The sequence below is a fragment of the Callithrix jacchus genome, chromosome 8, assembly GCF_049354715.1.
Source record: "Callithrix jacchus isolate 240 chromosome 8, calJac240_pri, whole genome shotgun sequence".
In the NCBI taxonomy this organism is placed as follows: Eukaryota; Metazoa; Chordata; class Mammalia; order Primates; family Cebidae; genus Callithrix; species Callithrix jacchus.
The window spans coordinates 107,946,015-107,966,140 of NC_133509.1; the positions used below are offsets into that span (position 1 = coordinate 107,946,015).

Consider the following 20,126-nt stretch of genomic DNA (forward strand, 5'->3'; position numbering starts at 1 on the left):
TGGTGTTGCGAATTTTAGGTTTGAGAGTAAAATTCATTTTAATTTTTTTTCTTTATTTTTTTTAAAGACGGGGTTTCACCATGTTGGTCAGGCTGGTCTTGAACTCCTGACCTCAGGTGATTCGCCCGCCTTGGCCCCCACGTCAGCCACCACGCCCAGCAAAATTCATTTTTATGTTTTGAACTTGAAAGAAGAGATATTTGAATCCTTTTATAGTTCATCAGCATGATGACTGGGTTTTCACGTGCATGTGTGAGCTGTGCTCCCTCAAACCTTGTTATGATGCTGGCATATTACCCGTCTGACATGAAAAAAAGTTTTTTGGACTGGAGTTTAGAGATTGGCAAACTCGTTGACCCAGTTTTAAGTGGAGGCTGCTAGTTACTATCAGTTTGCTTCTACAGTCATCCTTTGATTTCCTGCCGGTAAAATGAGGATCTTGAGAGTATGTCTAAAGAGTGGTTGAGAGGCTTACACAGGCTCATTCCGATAAAGCGATTTAGAACAGTGCCTTCACCTGGGAGGCACTATTCACAGTGGTTTTTATGATGATGATGAATCCTTTCTCATTGGTTGGGCTCAGCTGTCTGCTTGAACAGGAAGCACCTTACACAATTTTTTTGGAAATAGTTTATAATGTTATATAGGGTATTGATAAAGTTTAAGATTCTGAGATATTGTCTGAATTACTTTGTGTATAATACTTCACCCAACACCGTGAACTTGAGGGCACTAAATTCTATTTGATGGCAAAATTCAACCAATGGTAACTTATAGTGAACTTATAATGAGATTTAGGGATTTCATAGGATGTGGAAAATACTTTTGATTTCTTTAAATAAGTGTGTGTGTGTGTGTGTGTGTGTGTGTGTGTGTGTGTGTGTGTGTGTGTTTGAGACAGGATCTCGCTCTGTCACCCAGGCTAGAGTGCAGTGGTGTGATCTTGGCTCATTGCAACCTCTGCCTCCCGGGTTCAAGTGATTCTCCTGCTCCAGCTTCCTGAGTAGCTGGGATTACAAGCATGCGCCGCCACACCCAGCTAATTTTTGTATTTTTAGTATAGACGGGGTTTTGCCACGTTGGCCAGGCTGGTCTTGATCTCCTGACCTCAGGTGATCTGTGTGCCTCGGCCCTCCAAAGTGCTGGAATTACAGGCGTGAGCCACCATGCCTGGCCAAATGTGTTTTACAATAAAATCAGGCACTGTGGATTTTTACAAGTAGGAAGTTGAGCTCCATGGATGTCTAGCAGGTTCCATCAACAATGTCTCTTTCTTTTTCTTTTCTTTCTTTTTTTTTTTTTTTTTGAGATGAGGTCTTACTCTGTTGCCCAGGCTGGCATGCACATTGCGGTCACAGTTCTCTGCAGCCTTGATCTCCTGGGCTCCAGTGATCCTCCCACCTCATCCCTCTGAGTAGCTGGGATTACAGGTGCAGACCACGACACCTGGCTGATTTTTATGCTTTTTGTGTGGACATGGTTTCGCAATGTTATCCAGGATGGTCTCAGACTTCTGAGTTTAAGTGATTTAGCCTGCCTCAGCCTCCCAAAGTGCTGGGATTACAGGTGTGTGCCACCGCACCCAGCCAAAAATGTCTTTTTCTAATAATTAAAAAAAAAGGGCCTTTTATGATGTCATGTTATGAGGATCAATTAAGAGATTTTGCTATTGGATTTGATGTACTGTTTCATGTTCCAATGTCCCACCACCTATTTGAGCTCTTCAGTTCTGCCATCGGAATGCTGGAGGCCATTACCAACTCCCTGCACCTCCTCCTCTCTTTCTCCTGGTGTTCTGGGTAAGCTCTTTTGACCACCTACTGGGAGAGTGCTCTGGGTGCTGGAAGGTTAGGAGCCCTGAAAAGAAGGCTGGAGAAGAGAAGCCCTCATTCTTCTACATGAGCTGTGAGCCTGCAAAGGTGATTACTAGTGAGTAATGACCTGGTGAGTAACTGCTCCTGCAGAGCACATGCGGGACTCTGCCCTGTCTCCCACCTCTTTCCTTGTAGTCCTTACTTAAAATAGAAACCAGTTAAATATGGTAGCCAGCTGGGAGCCTGACTTTCTACTCCTAATGCCTCACTTTTATAATTTTTTTTTTTTGCAAAGTGAAAGCAGGTTTGTTAAGAAAGTAAAGGAATAAAAGAATGGCTACTCCATAGACAGAGCAGCTCCGAGGGCTGCTGGTTGCCCATTTCTATGACTATTCCTTGATAATATGCTAAACAAGGGGTGGATTATTCATGCCTCCCCTTTTTAGACCATATAGGATAACTTCCTGACCTTGCCATGGCATTTATACACTGTCATGGCGCCGGTGGGGAGTGCAGCAGTCAGGACGACCAGAAGTCACTCTTGTCGCCATTTTGATTTTGGCTGACTCCTTTACCGCAACCTGTTTTATTAGCAAGGTCTTTATGACCTGTATTTTGTGCTGACCTCCTATCTCATTCTGTGACTTGGAATACCTTAGCTTACTGGGAATGCAGCCCAGGAGGTATCAGCCTCATTTTACCCAGCTCCTATTTAAGATGGAGTTGCTCTGGGTCACACGCCTCTGACACCACGAGTTCAAGACCAGCTTGGGCAACAGAGCAAGACCCCATCTTTCTTGGGAGACCAGGTCCTGCTCTAGCAGCTGTTCTACATGCAAAAGCACACCCAGGCTCAGCCTGGCCCCTTGGGATTCACCCCACTTTTAGAAATGTTAAGTAAGTTTCAGCGTACATGGATGCCCTCTCCTAAAGGGCTTTGTGTGGGGGACAGAATTGCAACCCTTTTCCAGCAGCACCGTGTGCCCTTGATGCATTTAAGGCATCTGTTCTCCCTTTATTCTCCTGATCCCAGAAAGAAGATTGGAATACTGATTTGCATTTTCAGTCTGTGCTCTGGGTACCTCTTCGCAGAGTGTCTGAGGCATAAATCTGTCTATGACTTCTGGGACAAATGAATAGTCATTTGAAATATCAGCCATAGGTAAGTGTGGCCTCTGGGGCTTTTCCACAAGGCAGGGCAGGTCTAGTTTTTTGAGGCCATTCTGCCGGATGTTCAACTTCAGGTATTTAATCATTCAAAAAACATAGATATAGGCTACAGGTACAACATGGCATTCACAGAGGAAGAAGTAGAAGGTGTAGGTTTTGTGAACAAAGAAAGTAGCGTGGTTTGCAGTTTTATTACAGGTGTAAGCGACAAGAAGATAAAAAACAAAACAAAACGAAAGTGGCATGGTGCTTGTCTTATATTTGCACAGGGATTGCACAGGGCGTGTCTTTCCAAGTTCTTGCAACAGGGAGAAGGCATGTTCCAAGAGCACTGTTAGCTATCCCAGCAATCCGTGCACTCTGATCGGATAGATCACTGCAAGCTAAGGCTGTTTTTTATTTTTTAAGTTTTTTCTTCTAAAGCCTTGTAATCCTTCTGGGCAAAACTGGAATGGCTTGGGAATGCTTAGATTAGTCTACTGAATCTAAGTTTCTTGCAACAAAAGAACTGACTGGCAAACAATTTGAGGTCAGTGTGTGAGGTTAATTTTTTCTTCTGCTCTCAATGAATATCTGATCTGATGCAAAAACAGCTCTGGCAATGGAAGTGGGCATGTTCCCCCACCACTTGACTCAGCATAGGAGAGAAATAAATCAAACGTGTTTTACTGCTCTAATGGTATGCAGGATCATAGGTAATCTTTTCTTAGAGAAAAGTCTTAGCTCCCCTTGACTTTGCAAATGGACTCACCAAAGCTCAGTGAGGAAAAGAGGACTTACAAAGAGGACGTACTCTTTTTTGTTTGTTTGTTTTTTTGAGACAGAGTCTCACTGTGTCACAACCTCCACCTTCTGGGTTCAAGCCATTCTCCCGCCTCCATCTCCCGAGTATCTAGGACTACAGGCATGTGCTACCCAGGCCCGGCCAATCTTTGAATTTTTGTATTTTTAGTAGAGATCAGGTTTCACCGTGTTGGCCAAGCGGGTCTTGAACTCCTGACCTCAGGTCATGTTCCCGCCTTGGCCTCCCAAAGTGCTGGGATTACAGATGTGAGCCACTATGGCCGGCCAAGAGGATATACTTTTGTTACAGCATATATATTTTGGTTGATCCAGTGGAGTAATTTCTTTAATTTCAGCTAGGTATCTAGCCATGGTTCTTACTCAAGTATATCACTCCGAAAGTATCCTAAGATCTGGCGGGGCACAGTGGTTTATGCCTGTAATCCCAGCACTTTGGAAGGCTGAGGTGGGCGGATCACATGAGACCAGGAGTTGGAGAGCAGCCTGGGCAAATGGTGAAACCCGTCTCTACTAAAAATACAAAAATTAGCTGGGCGTGGTGGCAGGCGCTTGTAATCCCAGCTACTCAGGAGGGATTCACTTGAACCCAGGAGGTGGAGGTTGCAGTGAGCTGAGATCATACCATTGTACTCCAGCCTGGGTGACTGAGTGAGACTCTGTCTTAAAAAAAAACAGTATCCTAAGATCTGAGCAGTGAAAGTGTTCATTTCTGCATCAGTTTGACAGGTGGTGTATTCATTACATGTCAATATCCGGATGGGGCATTAATGCAAGATTGTCTGCCATGGACTTAATTGCCATTCACTTTCAACAAACATCTCATGAATACCTACTATGTTCCAGAATACCTACTATGTTCCATGAATACCTACTATATTCCTACTATGCGTGACAGAAGGACTCGTTTGTATCATATTGGAGCTCTTTTAGCCTTTTCCTGTCTTCCAGATATCCATGTAAATACTGCTGTTTGGCAATTTCCTCTAGAGCTGGAACCCAAGAGGGTTTCCCAACTTTACGACTTTCAAAGGGTGGCATCCCTGCTAACTGACACTAGAGGGCGCCCAATTGCCAGTAACAAATTTGGGCGCTGGGACTTAGGGCACTATTTCAAAACTGGTTTTACTCTTTTCAGTAAAAAACAGTTGCAGAACTCCATCCCCCTCCCAATGGGGCATCAAAGGAGCAGACACTCTAATGTGGACTAGACGTTGGTTTCCATTAAGGCTTGCTTTCTTCAAACCCAGGCTTTTGGAATATCCCTAAGAACAGTGGGTAACTTGCTGGTAACTGCATATCCTGCTTGCTACATTTAATCCCATCCTGCTGTCATCCACCACATCCCTGTCAAATTCCATGATATCTCAGCATGAAGCTCTCGAAAGGACTGGCTCCTTTCTAAACCCCAAAGGGCTTCAGACAGACCAATCCGGCTCTCATTTTGTTTTCTGTTTTGTCTAATACCCTTTTTTTCTTGAATACAAGTAAGCCTTATCTCCCATTTTGGCCCAGGACTCTCTGGCTACAATGGATTTGTTTGGTCACATTTTGTTAACTCAAACTCCCTCTAACTCCACCATTCCTTGTTGTCTGTTCTTTCCCTTCTATGAGACCATAGAAGCTGTGTGTGTTCTCTAAATTGAAATTTTTATGTGGCTTTCACTTGACGGGATTCTGTAGGCTGATGAGACTGACCACCTGTTACTGTGATGATCTAGAGGGCCAAAGAGGCCAAGCTCTGCAGAGAAAAACAAGAACCTCGTTCTCACTTCCATTCTTTTAAAACAAGGGCCGGGCGCGGTGGCTCACGCCTATAATCCCAGCACTTGGTGGGACCGAGGCAGGTGGATCATGAGGTCAAGAGATCGAGACCATCCTGGTCAACAAGGTGAAACCCCGTCTCTACTAAAAATACAAAAATCACCTGGGCATGGTGGTGCACACCTGTAGTCCCAGCTACTCAGGAGGCTGAGGCAGGAGAATTCCTTGAACCCGGGAGACGGAGGTTGCAGTGAGCCAAGATCACACCATTGAACTCCAGCCTGGGTAACAAGAGCGAAACTCCGTCTCAAAAAATTAATAATAATAAATAAATAAATAGAACAGCATGGTGTTCTTATGTTTCTGTGGGCTAAGGAGAGGGAAGAAAAAAATCCGTGTAATTGGGCTTAAAGGGACGGATGGTCTGTTGTAGCTTCATCTGTGCCTTGTGTTTCTAGTGATTTTGGGCTTTTGTGCTAAAGATTTATTTATTATTATTATTTTTTGAGACAGTTTCACTCTAGTCGGCAGGCTGGAGTACAGTGCCAGGATCTCAGCTCACTGCAACCTCCTCCTCCCAGATTCAAGTGTTTCTCCTGCCTCAGCCTCCCAAGTGGCTAGGACTACAGGCACCCACCACCACGCCCAGCTAATTTTGTATTTTTAGTGGAGACAGGGTTTCACCATGTTAGCCAGGCTAGTCTTGAACTCCTCATTTCAGATGATTCGCCCACCTCAGCCTCCCAAAGTGCTGGGATTACAGGCATGAGCCACCACATCTGGCCTGTGCTAAAGACTTTTTGTGCTGCTTCGGAAGTTCAGAGAACTTTTTCCCTTTAGAAAAATGATATCTTGTTCAGACCTGCACTCTGCATTTTCCCTGCAAGACTGGTGGGAAGTTAGACGGAATTCTTTCTATTTCTACACTTACTGGGCCCTTAGTTACCCTGCGGCCTGTCAAAGGATTGAATCTTAGCCTGGCCCCATAAGTTTGAGTATAAATAAGCTGGATTCAGCAACAGTAACTAAAGTGCACACCCCACTTTCTTCACTTCCTTGCCCTCCAGTCCCAGAAGCAAACTAAGTTGATTTGGCAACAGTGTTCTCATTTACAGTTTCAGCAGCCTCTGTCCTGGAGATACTTAACTTGGAGCTTAACACCCAAAACAGTATGTCACATATATGTCACATATTCAGATGGTCAGGAATGTTAGCTGGCCAGGCACTGTGGCCCACACCTGTAATCTCAGCACATTGGGAGGCCAAAGTCGGGGGATTGCTTGAGGCCAAGAGTTTGACCCAGCCTGGGCAATATAGCAAGACCTCCTCTCTACAAAACAAAACAAAAAATTTCAATTAGCTGGGCATGGTGGTACATGCCTATAGTTCCAGGTACTCAGGAGGCTGAGGGAGGAGGATCACTAGAGCCCCAGGGTTCAAAACTGCAGTAAGCTGTGATCACACTACTGCACTCCAGCCAGGGCAAAAGAGAGAGACGACGTCTCTTAAAAAAAAGAGAGAGAGGCGGGCCGTGGTGGCTCACACCTGTAATCCCAGCACTTTGGGAAGCCGAGGTGGGTAGATTACCTGAGGTCAGGAGTTTGAGACCGGTCTGACCAACATGGTAAAACCCTGTCTCAAAAAGAAAAAAGAGAGAGAAAAATGACCGGGCGTGGTGGCTCATTTCCATAATCCCAGCACTTTGGGAGGCCAAGGCAGATCACTTGAAGTCAGGAGTTCGAGACCAGCCTGGCCAACGTGGTGAAACCCTGTCACTACTAAAAATACAAAAATTAGCCAGATGTGGTAGCACACTCCTGTAATCACAGCTGCTAGGGAGGCTGAGGTGGAAGCTGCAGTGAGCCAAGATTGCACCACTGCACTCCAGCCTGAGTGACAGAGCAAGACCTCATTTCAAAAATATATATAAAAATAAAAATTTTTTAAAGATTTTTTAAAGTTACCTGATTGCTTTTCAGGTGTTTACATTTTCCAGTGGGGAATGTGTGTGATCATTCAGACAACACCTGTTGAGCATATGCAGTGGCAAGGAGCTAGAGATAGGCAGCTTCACAGGTCATCAGTTCAGGAGGAGAGCCACGTGCAGGAAGGACTGTAGCAGCCTTCCTGGAGTGAGACCCACGAGGACAGGAAGAGGCCAGGGACTCCTAAATGAAGGAAGAGATGGGAGAAAGCTTACTGTGTTTGGCAGCAGCTTGATATTGACAATGTCTCTGGCTAGAGAGGAGGTCCTTTCAAGACTGAATTTCTCTCGGGGCTGGGGGATGTCCCAGGGGGTTGTGATTGGTGGAGTCATTTTTGAAAATGATTCCTTTGGTGACATTTTTGGGGGCTAAACGGGCGAGAGCAAGTCCTCAGACAGAAGCTGCTGCAAGGCTAAGGGCAGCAGTGAGGGCGTAAACTGAGGCAGCAGGAGCGGAGGGGTGGGCACCAAGGGGCAGGCGCAGGCTCTAGTGTGGGCATCCTGTGATAGGAGAAGGCCCAGGACAGACCTCTCAGAGAGGGGTGGGTTAAGGCTAAGGAGTGTGTACTAGAAATCGGGCTACATGGCCATAGGGCAGAACTGGAACGTTGCCATCAGATACAGAAACTAGGAGCTCATTGAAGACTGTGGTGAGAACATTCCTCTGGGAAGGTGAGGGTCAGGCCTGGATTTCAGTGGAAGAAAGGCAAGGGAGTGAGAATGACTGTAGGCTCCTCTGGAGAGAAGTTTGGCTATGAGAGGGAAAGGTGAGGAACCACATCAGTCGGAAGACACACACGTAGACAGGAGTATAAAGGGGCAGTTCAGAGAGGGAAAGCCAATGACCGATCATGTGAACAGAGACACACACATGTAGTCAGGGAAATGCAAACTGAAATAGCCGTGAGGTATCACCTTGTATCCACGCAGATAAGCAGAAATTTTAAGGGCTGGTAGTGAGTTATTCTGTGCAATGCATTTCTGTTTTTGTTTTTTATGAATGCTGCTTTATATTGTTTATTGACAAATTATGTAGTGAAAATACAGAATGGCTTAGAAGAACTTACACCAATTTGAGAAGAGCAGTTCTCTCTGGGCAGAGAATGGAGAATTGGCCTAGAGAGGGATCAGAGAGGGCTTTTTGTTTTTTTTGTTGTATTTTATTTTTGAGACATGGTCTTACTCTGTCACTCAGGCTGGGACGCAGTCACGTGATCACAGCTCCCCACAGCCTCAACTTCCAAGGCTCAAGCAATCCTCCCACCTCAGCCTCTCAAGCAGCTGGCACTGCAGGCACACACCACAACACCCAACTGGTTTTTGTATTTTTTTGTAGAGACAGGGTTTTGCCATGTTTCCCAGGCTGGTGTCAAACTCCTGGGCTCAAGTGATCCTCCCGCCTCAGCTTCCCAAAGTGCCGGGATTACATAGGCAGGAGCCGCCACACCCAGCTTTGAACTGTATCTGATTTTTTTTGCCCTTTAAAAAAACTCTGAAGCTAAATGTGGACAGTGTGAACGCATATTCCATCTGGACATTGGGTTACTCTGTCCTGCTTTGTGCTGTATAACCTTCCGAAGGGTAAATGTCCATGCTTCCTCCCAGAGAGAGCCTTGTGCTTGACAGTCCTTAACAGCTTTTTCCAGGCTGTGCCTCATGGGACTCGCAGAGACTCCAGGCTGTGCCACCCTGCTCCCAGCATCACTGTTTGTCAATAGTCACCCAGGTACAGGGTTCTCTTCCTTTGAAGAAACCTGTCCTCTGCCTCCCGAGAGCTGTGTGGGGATGGTTAGAGAGGGGGGTGGGGCCACTGCAGAAGCACTGTGGGAGGATGCCCTAAGCCTGTCCCAGGGTGAGTACCAGAAGCAAGTGCTTTTTTACAGCATCTGCCCCGTTTTACCCATTTTGGGCCATTTCAGTCATTTCAGCAGCCAGGGTGGACTTAATGCGCATGTAAACCAAGGTGAGATCAGAACAGATTTGGATGCCTGTGCACATCTTTCAGAAAACACCTCTGGAGCTCCTGCATGACAGGTGCTATCAGGGATACTTGATATTCAGCCTGGATTAAGGCAGTTGGATGCCTCCTTCCTGACAGCATTCTGGATATATCACATTTTCAATCTATCAGAAAATTAGGATCAATAACACAAGGGTGATGGGCCTCTTAAGAGTGTGGGCTTCAGGCAGACCTGGCACGAATCGCAGCTCCGCCCCTTGCCAACTTGAATGGAATGTTGAACCTCTCTGAAGTGGACAAGGCCTTCCCAGTCTGCATCCTTGGAGAGTTAAATGAGGTCACACACACTCAGCCCAGTGCCTGGTGTTTCACTGCACAGCAAGCTTATGAGGCAGGAGTGTGTCTTACCAGCATTTTATAGACAAGGAAACTGAGACAGAGAGCTTCAGAATTTGCCTTACAAAAGTAACTTTTAGTGTCAGAAGTCAGGCTCACAGTACCCTTTGGGAAGGTAGTAATTGGGAAAGGACATGAGGGAGGCCTCTGGGATACTGGATTGTTTTTTTTTTTTTTTTTTTAAGATGGGGTTTCACCATGTTGGTCAGGCTGGTCTGTTTTATATCTTAACCTGGGTGATGGTTACAGGGCTATAGTTTGTGATGACTCAATGAACTCTGTCCTTACAATCTGTACATTCTATCAGTGTAAAAGTTTATTTTAAATATTTTGGCGAAGCACGGTGGCTCATGCCTGTAATCCCAACACTTTGGGAGACCAAGAAAATTACTTGAGCCCAGGAGTTCAAGACCAGTCTGAGCAACATAGCAAGACTCCAGTCTCTACAAAAAACAAATAAGCGGTTGTGTGGTGGCTCACACCTGTGGTCCCAGTTACTTTGGGAGGCTGAGATGGAAGGATTGCTTGATCCTGGGAGGATGAGGATGCATTGAGCCATGATCACGCCACTGCACTCCAGACTGGGCAAAAGAACAAGACCCTGTCTCAAAAAACAAATGTATGTATATACACATATACGTATACACATGCACACGCGCGCGCGCACACACACACCCACACACACACACACACACACACACACTGCTTGAGATCACATAGCTGATAGGTGTTGGAGGATTGGAACCACCTAACCTGCAACAGCGTACTACCTCCTGGATTATCAGTAGTATTAGTACTGCGAACACAACTACTTAGAATGTTACATACATTCACTTTCAGAATGACCGCTTGCGAGCCAGGCATCCCAGCTGAGTCTCCCTCTCTTGCAACCACAAAACCCAGAATAGGGCCAAAGGGATAGACCCTCTGAGCAGCAATGCCATATATGAATGTTTTGCGAACCCGGTGGTCCCTGGCCCGCCTAAAGGGTAGCCTCACTTTACATTCTCCAATCTCTTAGCAGGAATAGACCGGCCTGGCATGCTCTGCAGCTTCCGGATCCCTGGTGCCTGGTCCTGTGCCTGGTCCCTGAATATCAAAGCAAATAACTGCTTCAGTACAGGTGAGCCGGGCTCCCCAGGTGCCCAGAGATTTAACAGGCCTCAAAACCCCATCCAGCTGTCACTCTCCCTAGCCTGTGTGTGACACAATCTCACCAGCCCATCTGTGTCTCCACCAGGCTTGTCTCGGCGCGTCCTGTTGACCAACGTCGTGACGGGACACCGGCAGTCCTTTGGGACCAGCAGTGACGTCTTGGCCCAGCAGTTTGCTCTCATGGTTGGTTGGATTGGGACAGGCAGAATAAAGTTTGCCCCAGGTGGAAATGTGGCAGATTGAAATTGGACTCCTCTGTGTGCCATCTAGTCCTCCTTGACAGGGAAAAAGAGCATCAGAAAGGATCAGTGGGTTCCTCTGTAAGTGTGTCTGAGCCGAGTGAAAGTTGGCTGATCCTGGAAGTCTGGCCTGAGTCACTCTAAAGAGCTTCTCGTGGAGAAGAATTGTGAGCAGTTTTTGGGTACTTGGATTTACCCACCAGGACAAACCATTTTTAAAATGTATACCCTAAATACCAATTCATACATACACAGCTCTCAAGTTATATATTTTATAAATTTAAAAAATCAGGCCAGGCACAGTGGCTCACGCCTATAATCCCAGCGCGTTGGGAGGCCAAGGTGGGTGCATCACGAGGTCAGGGTTTGAGACCAGCCTGGCAAACATGGTGAAACCCCCTCTCTACTAAAAATACAAAAATTGGGCCGGGCGCGGTGGCTCACGTCTGTAATCCCAGCACTTTGGGAGGCCGAGGCGAGTGGATCACGAAGTCAAGAGATCGAGACCATCCTGGTCAACATGGTGAAATCCCTCCTCTACTAAAAATAAAAAAATTAGCTGGGCATGGTGGCAGGCGCCTGTAATCCCAGCTGCTTGGGAGGCTGAGACAGGAGAATTGCTTGAACCCAGGAGGTAGAGGTTGGAGTGAGCCGAGATCATGCCACTGCACTCCAGCCTGGGTGACAGAGCAAGACTCGGTCTCAAAAAAGAAAAAGAAATCAAAATTCTGGTTATTAATATAATTTGAAGACTTTCCTCTAGAAAATGCCATCTTTCCTTAAAAGTGAAGGAATCTGCTAACCTTTTTTTGGTGTAGACGGGGATGCCATCTCTGACTGGGACTTCAGAGAGAAAGGCCAAAAGGGAGAGTGCAGGGGGCAGCTCCTAGGACCTCCATGCTACCCATGAGGAGGACACATGGGGTCTGGTTCTTCTACCCACTAACAAGGAATCATCTTCCCTTCCAATTCCATTGAGACCCAAACCCTGACCAGCACGTGCCTAATCACGCCATCTGACCCAGGGGCTTGAAGAGGGGTTGTATCGGGAGGACCTGCCCTGCCCAGCCTCAGAGGGAGGTCATGATGGCCGCACACCGAGCAGTCCCTCTTTCCACAGACTCCTCTGCTGTTTAATGGCTGCTGCTCTGGGGAGATCTTTGCCATTGATCTGCGTTGTGGAAATCAAGGCAAGGGGTGGAAAGCCACTCACCTGTTTCATGACTCAGCAGTGACCTCTGTGTGGATTGTCCAAGACGAGCAATGCCTGGCGTCAGACATGGCTGGAAAGGTAGGGGAACATGGAGCCCTGCCAGGTGAAGGGGTTCTGCTGAGGAGGTCCTCATATCAAGATCCCAGTCAGGGGAAGGTAGCTGAAGACCTAGGGATTTGTAAGCCCTACATGGGGACTGCTTTGCTGCCCATGTGAGCCTAATCTGGACTAGAGAAAAGTGAAAAGGAGTCTGTGGTTATGTGCCTTTTTTTTTTTTTTTTTGAGACAGTTTCACTCTTCTTACCCAGGCTGGAGTGCAATGACCTAACCGCAACCTCCGCCTCCTGAGTTCAAGCGATTTGCCTTCCTAGAACCTGGGATTATAGGTGTATGCCACCACGCCTGGCTTATGTTATGTTATGTTATGTTATGTTATGTTATGTTATGTTATGTTATGTTATGTTATGTTACGTTATGTTATTTTATTATTTATTTATTTATTTATTTATTTGAGACAGAGTCTCGCTCTGTTGCCAGGCACCAGGCTGGAGTGCAGTGACACGATCTCGGCTCACTGCAGCCTGTCCCTACCCGGTTCAAGCAATTCTTTTGCCTCAGCCTCCCAAGTAGCTGGTATTACAGGTGCACACCACCACGCCCAGCCAAGTTTTGTATTTTTAGTAGAGATGGGGTTTCACCATGTTGGCCAGGATGGTCTCAATCTCTTGACCTTGTGATCCGCCCGCCTTGACCTCTCAAAGTGCTGGGATTACAGGTCTGAGCCACTGCGCCCAGCAGTTTTATATATTCAGTAGACTCGGGATTTCTCCAGTCTAGTCTCAAACTCCCTACTTCAGGTGATCTGCCCAACTCAGCCTCCCAGTGTTGGGATTACAGGTGTGAGCCACTGCGCCCAGCCTGGTTACGTGCTTTTGATGGACTTCAAGGCTCAGGAATTCAAGATGGAGATCTTCATGACCCGCACAAGCCACTGGAGACCATCTTGCCTTCCGGGCTTTACACTTGGGGTCCACTGATGGGTCCTCCTAGCCCCTCCCTGATGGCCCCTCGTGCTTCTTTCCACAGATCAAGCTGTGGGACCTGAGGACCACTAAGTGCATAAGGCAGTATAAAGGCCACGTGAACGAGTACGCCTACCTGCCCCTGCATGTGCATGAGGAAGAAGGAATCCTGATGGCAGGTACTTGAGGAAGGAAGGGGAAGTTCCATCCCATCAAATACTGTCTCTTAGGGACGATCCCAGCCCTAAGGAACCTTGAGAAGCCACATCTAGATGTAGGTAAGTTTCCTTTGCAATCTCTCACTAGCCTGCCATGTGTCTTCCCTCTTTCCTAGTGGGCCAGGAGTGCTACATGAGAATCTGGAGCCTCCATGATGCCCACCTACTCAGAACCATACCCTCCCCATACCCTGCCTCCAAGGCTGACATTCCCAGTGTTGCCTTCTCATCGCGGCTGCGGGCTCCCGGGGCATGCCAGGGCTGCTCATTGCCATCGGGCAGGATGTTTACTGCTATTCCTACAGCTAATTCTGCAGGGTGCAGCCCAGAGGCATGTGGGTTTGACTTACGGGAGCCAAGAGTAGCTTTTAACTGCGTCTAATGAGGACATTTTCAGTGGCACTCAGTGTACACAGATCCCATCCTCTGGCTGCTAGGGGAAAAGTGCCGAATATTCCGTGTGGAGACACTCAGGAAAGTGATTTCAGTTCAATTACTGGCTCAGAGAGCCTGGAAGTCCTTTTCATAAAAGGAACTTATTTCCTTTTCTTGTTGAATTCTTAGAACTTAGTTAACCCTCCCTGCCTTTTCTTAACCAAAAAGACTTTTCTAAGGATGGAAGATTGGCCAAAACTGAAATTAAAGCTTCTTCCACCAAAAGCCCTTTGGAGAAGCCCAGTGATGAGACCGGTGAGATGGTTTGACTCGCCGGTGCCTGGTCCCAGGAAGACCTGCATCTGTACTTGGGGAAGCCAGCAGGAGAGGAGGGGAGGTTACTTCACTGAGCCTCTGCAGAAATATGGAAGGCTGGAGTTTGGAATCCTTGAACTTGGCCTTCTCAAATTCAACGGCAGATGACTGGGATTCTTCTGTTATTATCCAAAGGTGTGGGCAGGAAAGGCAGATCTTCTTACATACTGGAAGTTTTAAACAGTCTTTAGTATGCCTTTGTTGAGGTACCTTCCAGAATGTTAGAAACCAGCAGCTCTGGTTTCTATTATGGTGACTTGAACGTCAGATTGAGAAAGCCCAGCGTCAAGGAAAATTGGCTTTGACTTTGTAATCTAGGAGCAATGGTTTGTGAGATGTTTATTCCGTGTTAAAATGCCTGTTTTTCTACGAAACAATAAACCAAGAAAAGAATCATGGTGTGGCATGCGCTTCTGTTAATGACTTAGCAGATCATGAAGCCTGGGCTGCTGGGACCGGCTTTCGTAGTCTTGCTGGGGAGCTTCCCTGGGCCCCTCTGGACCCACTCTGCCCTCATCATCTCTCCATCTCTACTTTGCTCTGGACTCGCTCAGGATTCATGGCTCCCAGCAGCCAGGTAGGTTCAGCCAGTGGGAAGCAGCAGCAGGAACACACAGGGCAACAGGAGAGGGAGGGGATCACTGGTTCCCCGGCTTCCTTCTAGCTGGTCCGTGGGGACCTATAACCAAAGACCACTGCTTCTATTGGAAAGCACTCAGAGCTGGGTTCCAACAACTGCTCTCCATTTGTCCCTTCAGACGTACACCTGGTCCTCACACCTCACTGTTGCCAGCCCTAGGATACCTCACTAGGCAGACTCAGTTACCCACCTGAATGTTCCATACGTTTCCTGCCAGTACCCTGACTAATACAATGTATTCTATAGAGAACCAATTTTTTTTTTTTTTGAGACAGAGTTTTGCTCTCGTTGCCCAGGTTGAAGTTCAATGGCGGTATCTCCACTCACTACAACCTTCACCTCCCGGGTTAAAAACAAGTCTTCTGCCTCAGCCTCCCTAGTATCTGGGACTGGCTAATTTTGTATTTTTAGTAAAAACAGGGTTTCTCCATGTTGGTCAGACTAGTCTGGAACTCCCCACCTCAGGTGATCTACCCTCCTCTGCCTCCCAAAGTGCTGAGACTACAGGTGTGAGCCACTACACCCAGCAATTTTTTTTTTTTTTTTTGAGGCAGAGTCTCCTTCTGTTACCCTGGCTGAAGTGCAGTGGCATGATTTTGGCTTACTGCAACCTCCAGCTTCCATGTTCAAGCCATGTTTCCACTTCAGCCTCTTGAGTAGCTGGGACTACAGGCATGAGCCACCACACCCAGCATGGACTCCTGTAATTTTATGACAGAAGGAACCAGAGTCTGGGGAGGGAAAAAGGAATAACCTGAGTTTTGAAAAGCTTGAAAATAATATGATGTACACATTTTAAAAAGGTTTAATTTTCTTTGTTGAGACAGAGTCCCACTCTGTCACCCTGGCTGCAAGTGCAGTGGCACAATCACAGCTCCAAATGCAGCTTGGCCAAAATGTGAAACCCTGTCTCTACTAAAAATATTCAAAAGCCGGGCATGGTGGCACATGCCTGTAATCCCAGCTATTCATGAGGCTGAGGCAGGAGAAGCGCTTGAACCCAGGAGGTGGAGGTTGCAGTGAGCCAAGATGGCAACATTGTACTCCAGCCTAGGAATAATGAGACCCTGTCTCAAGAAACAAAACTCACAGCAACACTCCTTTTACTAATGGGGAAACCGAGGCCCAGAAAAGCTGTGTAATTGGCCCATTAATGGTTAAGCTGGAGTTAGAACCCAGCCTGTCTGGAAGCAGAGACAGAGCCTTCAGCTGCTAAGCTCCACTGCCCCTGCCTAAGGGCCAATAGGTTTTCTTGATTTGTTTCACTTTTTCTTTTCTTTTGTTTTCTTTTGTGACAGAGTTTCCCTCTTGTTATCCAGACTGGAGTGTAATGGCACAATCTCGGCTCACTGCAACCTCCACCTCCTGCTTCAAGTGATTCTTCCGCCTCAGGCTCCTGAGTGGCTGGGACTACAAGTGTGCACCACCACGCCCAGCTGATTTTTGCATTTTTAGTAGAGACGGGGTTTCACTATGTTGACCAGGATGGTCTCAATCTCTTGACCTAGTGATCTGCCCACCTTGACCTCCCAAAGTGCTGGGATTACAGGCGTGAGCCGCTGCACCTGGCCTTTTTTGTATTTTTAGTAGAGATGGGGTTTTGCCATGTTGGTTAGGCTGGGCTTGAACTCCCGACCTCAGGTGATCCGCCCGCTTCAGTCTCCAAAACTGCTCTGATTACAGGCCTGAGCCACAATGCCTGGCCCAGTTCTTAAACATGTTTAACCTATCTGCCCCAGTTACCTATGGGTCTGACCTCTTCCCTCTCCCCGCAGCAAACTCCAGGGCAGATTGCACTGTGCCCCCCTCAGCATTGTGGCTGACAGTCTTCTAGATTCCCTTCCCCACTTTCAGGATCATGGCCGTACAGGAAGGGATAGCTAGAGAGTAGATTACATGCACAACTTTGGGCAAGGACAGATACCTCCACAGGAGAAATTGGACCGGGACAGGCAAGTGCTGCCTCCATTTCAAGCCTCATCGTGGTTCTTCAGCCATGATGAAGCCTGGCTGAGGGCAAGATGCCAAGGGACGACATCCTTTCAGCTTCTCTTCACACACACGAGCAGATGGTGCCACGGTGCTCCCTAATACGAGTTAATAAGAACCTACTGTTGGTCAGGCCCCCCGAATTTTTCTTTTTTTTTTGAGACATGGTCTCAACCTTTTCCCCAGCCTGGATTGCATGAATTGCAGTAGCACAATTCCTACTCACTGCAGTCTTGACCTCCTGGGCTTGAGCAATCCTCCCACCTCAGCCTCCTGATAAGCTGGGCCAACAGGTGTGCACGGCTACACTCAGTTAATTGTTTATTTTTTGTAGAGATGGGGTTTCCCTATGTTGCCCAGGCTGGTCTTGAACTCCTAGGCTCCAGTGATCTAGCCTCGGCTCTGGAAGTGCTGGCATTACAGATATGAGCCATTTGTGAGGCACTTTTCACCCTCACACTAACCCCATGGCACAGCTGGGGAAACAAGTGTCTTGAGTTAAAGTGATTTGGCAAGAAAGGCTGACCTGGAATTAAGATTCGCTCTTCCCAGTAGGGCGTGGTGGCTCACACCTGTAATCCCAACACTTGGGAAGGCTGAGGTGGGCGGATCACCGGAGGTCGGGAGTTCGAGACCAACTTGGCCAACATGGCGAAACCCCCGTCTCTACTAAAAATACAAAAATTAGCCAGGTGTGGTGGAGGGCACCTGTGATCTCAAGTACACAAGCTGAGGAAGGAGGATCACCTGAACCTGGGAGGCAGAGGTTGCAGTGAGCTGAGATCGTACCACTGCACATTCCAGCCTGGGCAACAGAGCAAAGCTCCGTCTCAACAACAACAAAAAGATTCTATTCTTCCCAACTCTGAAGCCCCTGCTCCCCTCACGGCGGCATCCTGCACTTTTTCCAGGCCCAAGTTAACAACAACGGGGAAGAGGTGAGAGATTTTTCTAACAGGGTAAACCCTCCTCCCCGCCCAACTCCACCATCCTGGGCTGCTCTTCTAGTCACATGATCCTTTGCCCCATTTGGCTCAGTTGATCTTGAGCTCATCCACTTTTTCCGCATGGCTCAGAGGCAAGGGTGAGATTTTTCTCATTTCTCATGGGAGAAAAGCAAGCTCTGCCAAGCCCAGAATTTCTGGTCTCTCCTGTCCCAGCACAAACCGTTCACAGTCTTCCTGCAATTATTCCTGGTGCTGGGTTTTATTTCTAGGAAGTCTTCTGTCCCTCAGCCTCACCAGCCCTTGGCTTTTCAGCCTAGAAGCTCGGGCCATTTGAGGTTTGCATGTTCGGCTGTGGGCATGGGGAATGCAGTGACTACACCTGGTTGGCATTTCATACCACAGCCCGGGTAGTGGGGAGGCCAAGAAGTGGGCTGAATACAGGCTCAGGCCTCTCTCTCCTTGCCCCCAAAGGCATTCTCTCCAGCAGGTGACTGGGCCTGACCACTGCAGTGCTGGTCTGAAACCAGTCAGTGGGTTCAATGGGAGGGTCGGCTGCCGCCGGAACACCCCAGCCCTCTGTCGGAGCACGTCCGTCTTTGGCGAGGTCACCCACTTCTCTCTGTTCTAAGAGCATCTCTTCCCTTCATAGCCCTTAACCTAAATTTCTAAGACAGATGTTTAGATGAACTCTCAATGGTAGCTTACATTTTAAAAATGTATTTGTATCTCCAAGGGTGCTGTTTCCTCCCTGAGATTGGAGCAAGGAGCCAGCTCTACCCTCAGCTTCTGTTCCCCCTGGAGAGGAGGTGAGAAGAGGAAGGGCTTCTCAGGCCTCCGCCCTTGCACTCCATACCAAGGAGTGCCAGGTTTGAAAGGAGAGGCTTCAGTTCCCCCCTGCTAGGGGGATACCAAGGAGCCACATTACTCAACCTCAATAAAGCACTTCCCCAGTTATCAGCAGGGCCCCAGGTCAGCGCTGGCTATTTCCATCAAGTACAGAGCAAAGGCCAAGCTCCGTGGCTTACACCTGCAATCCTAGCACTTTGGGAGGCCGAGATGGGAGGATTGCTTGAGCTCAGCCTGGTGGATCATTTGCGACCAGCCTGGGCAACATAAGGAAACCCCGTCTTTACAAAACACACACACACACACATACAGAAAAAGAGAGTGTGTGTGTATCTGTTAGCCCAGGGTGAAGTGCAGTGGTGTGATCTCTCCTTACCGGGTTCAAGCAATTTTCCTGCCTCACTCTCTACTAGCTGGGATTACAGGTGCCTGCCACCACCACACCCAGCTATTTTTTTTTGTATTTTTAGTGGAGATGGGGTTTCACCACATTGGACAGGCTGGTCTCGAACTCCTGACCTCAGCTCGGCCTCCCAAGGTGCTGGGATTACAGGCGTGAGCCACCATGTCCAGGCCAGGATGTCATTTTTCAAGTATTTCCTCTCAGTTTATTAGTGCCCAAGGGAAAAGCCAAAGCAGATGATAGATAATTAAGAAGGTGGGGCTTTAGAACACACAGGGTGTCAGAACTCTAGTGTGAGTGGAACTTGGTCTATTGAGTCACCATAAGTAGTCCAGAAAGGAGCTCCTGATAGGTGAAGGGGGTATAGCTCAGTGGTAGAGCATTTGACTGCAGGTCATGAGGTCCCTGGTTCAAATCCAGGTGAGGTATCTGACTACAGATTAAGAGGTCCTTGGTTCAAATCCAGGTGCCCCCTTCCCAGATGTTTTCTCACTGCCATTTAAAAGGAAATGCTGTGAGTCACAGTGTCACCACAAAAGATTAAGAAACTTTTAACGTTCCTTCCATATTCCAGCTGACCAGTAGGACAAAAAGCCCCTTTAGGACTTCCTTTGTCTTCAATTAAGGCCAAGTCCTAGCCAGGCATGGTGGCTCATGCCTTTAATCCAAGTACTTTGGGAGGCCAAAGCAGGGGATCCTGAGGTCAGCAGATCAAGACTATCCTGCCAGCATGGTGAAACCCCACCTCTACTAAAAATAAAAAAAATTTAAAAAACCCCAAGTCTCTGAGGAAATTCTAAATCTGTAAGTCTGAG

General features: G+C 47.6%; 1 protein-coding gene, 1 long non-coding RNA gene and 1 other non-coding gene across 3 annotated transcripts; 2 read left to right on the top strand and 1 right to left on the bottom strand.

Moving 5' to 3' along the window:
• The first annotated feature begins 204 nt into the window (after positions 1-204).
• Positions 205-307, top strand: LOC118145421 (small nucleolar RNA U13). Its single transcript, XR_004730536.1, has one exon. It is a non-coding gene; the product is annotated as a small nucleolar RNA U13 (small nucleolar RNA).
• Positions 308-9,069: 8,762 nt separating this feature from the next.
• Positions 9,070-14,876, top strand: LOC100402746 (DDB1- and CUL4-associated factor 4). Its single transcript, XM_009006288.5, is given in 7 exon segments — positions 9,070-9,259; positions 10,914-11,012; positions 11,130-11,227; positions 12,404-12,574; positions 13,583-13,697; positions 13,853-13,972; positions 13,975-14,876. Coding segments are annotated over 7 exon segments (744 nt in total). The 5' UTR covers positions 9,070-9,189; the 3' UTR covers positions 14,046-14,876.
• On the bottom strand, positions 10,188-11,243 carry LOC144577439 (uncharacterized). The gene is made up of 2 exons (XR_013521367.1): positions 11,107-11,243; positions 10,188-10,978 (listed from the first exon to the last, which is right to left on the bottom strand). It is a non-coding gene; the product is annotated as an uncharacterized LOC144577439 (long non-coding RNA).
• Positions 14,877-20,126: the final 5,250 nt, after the last annotated feature.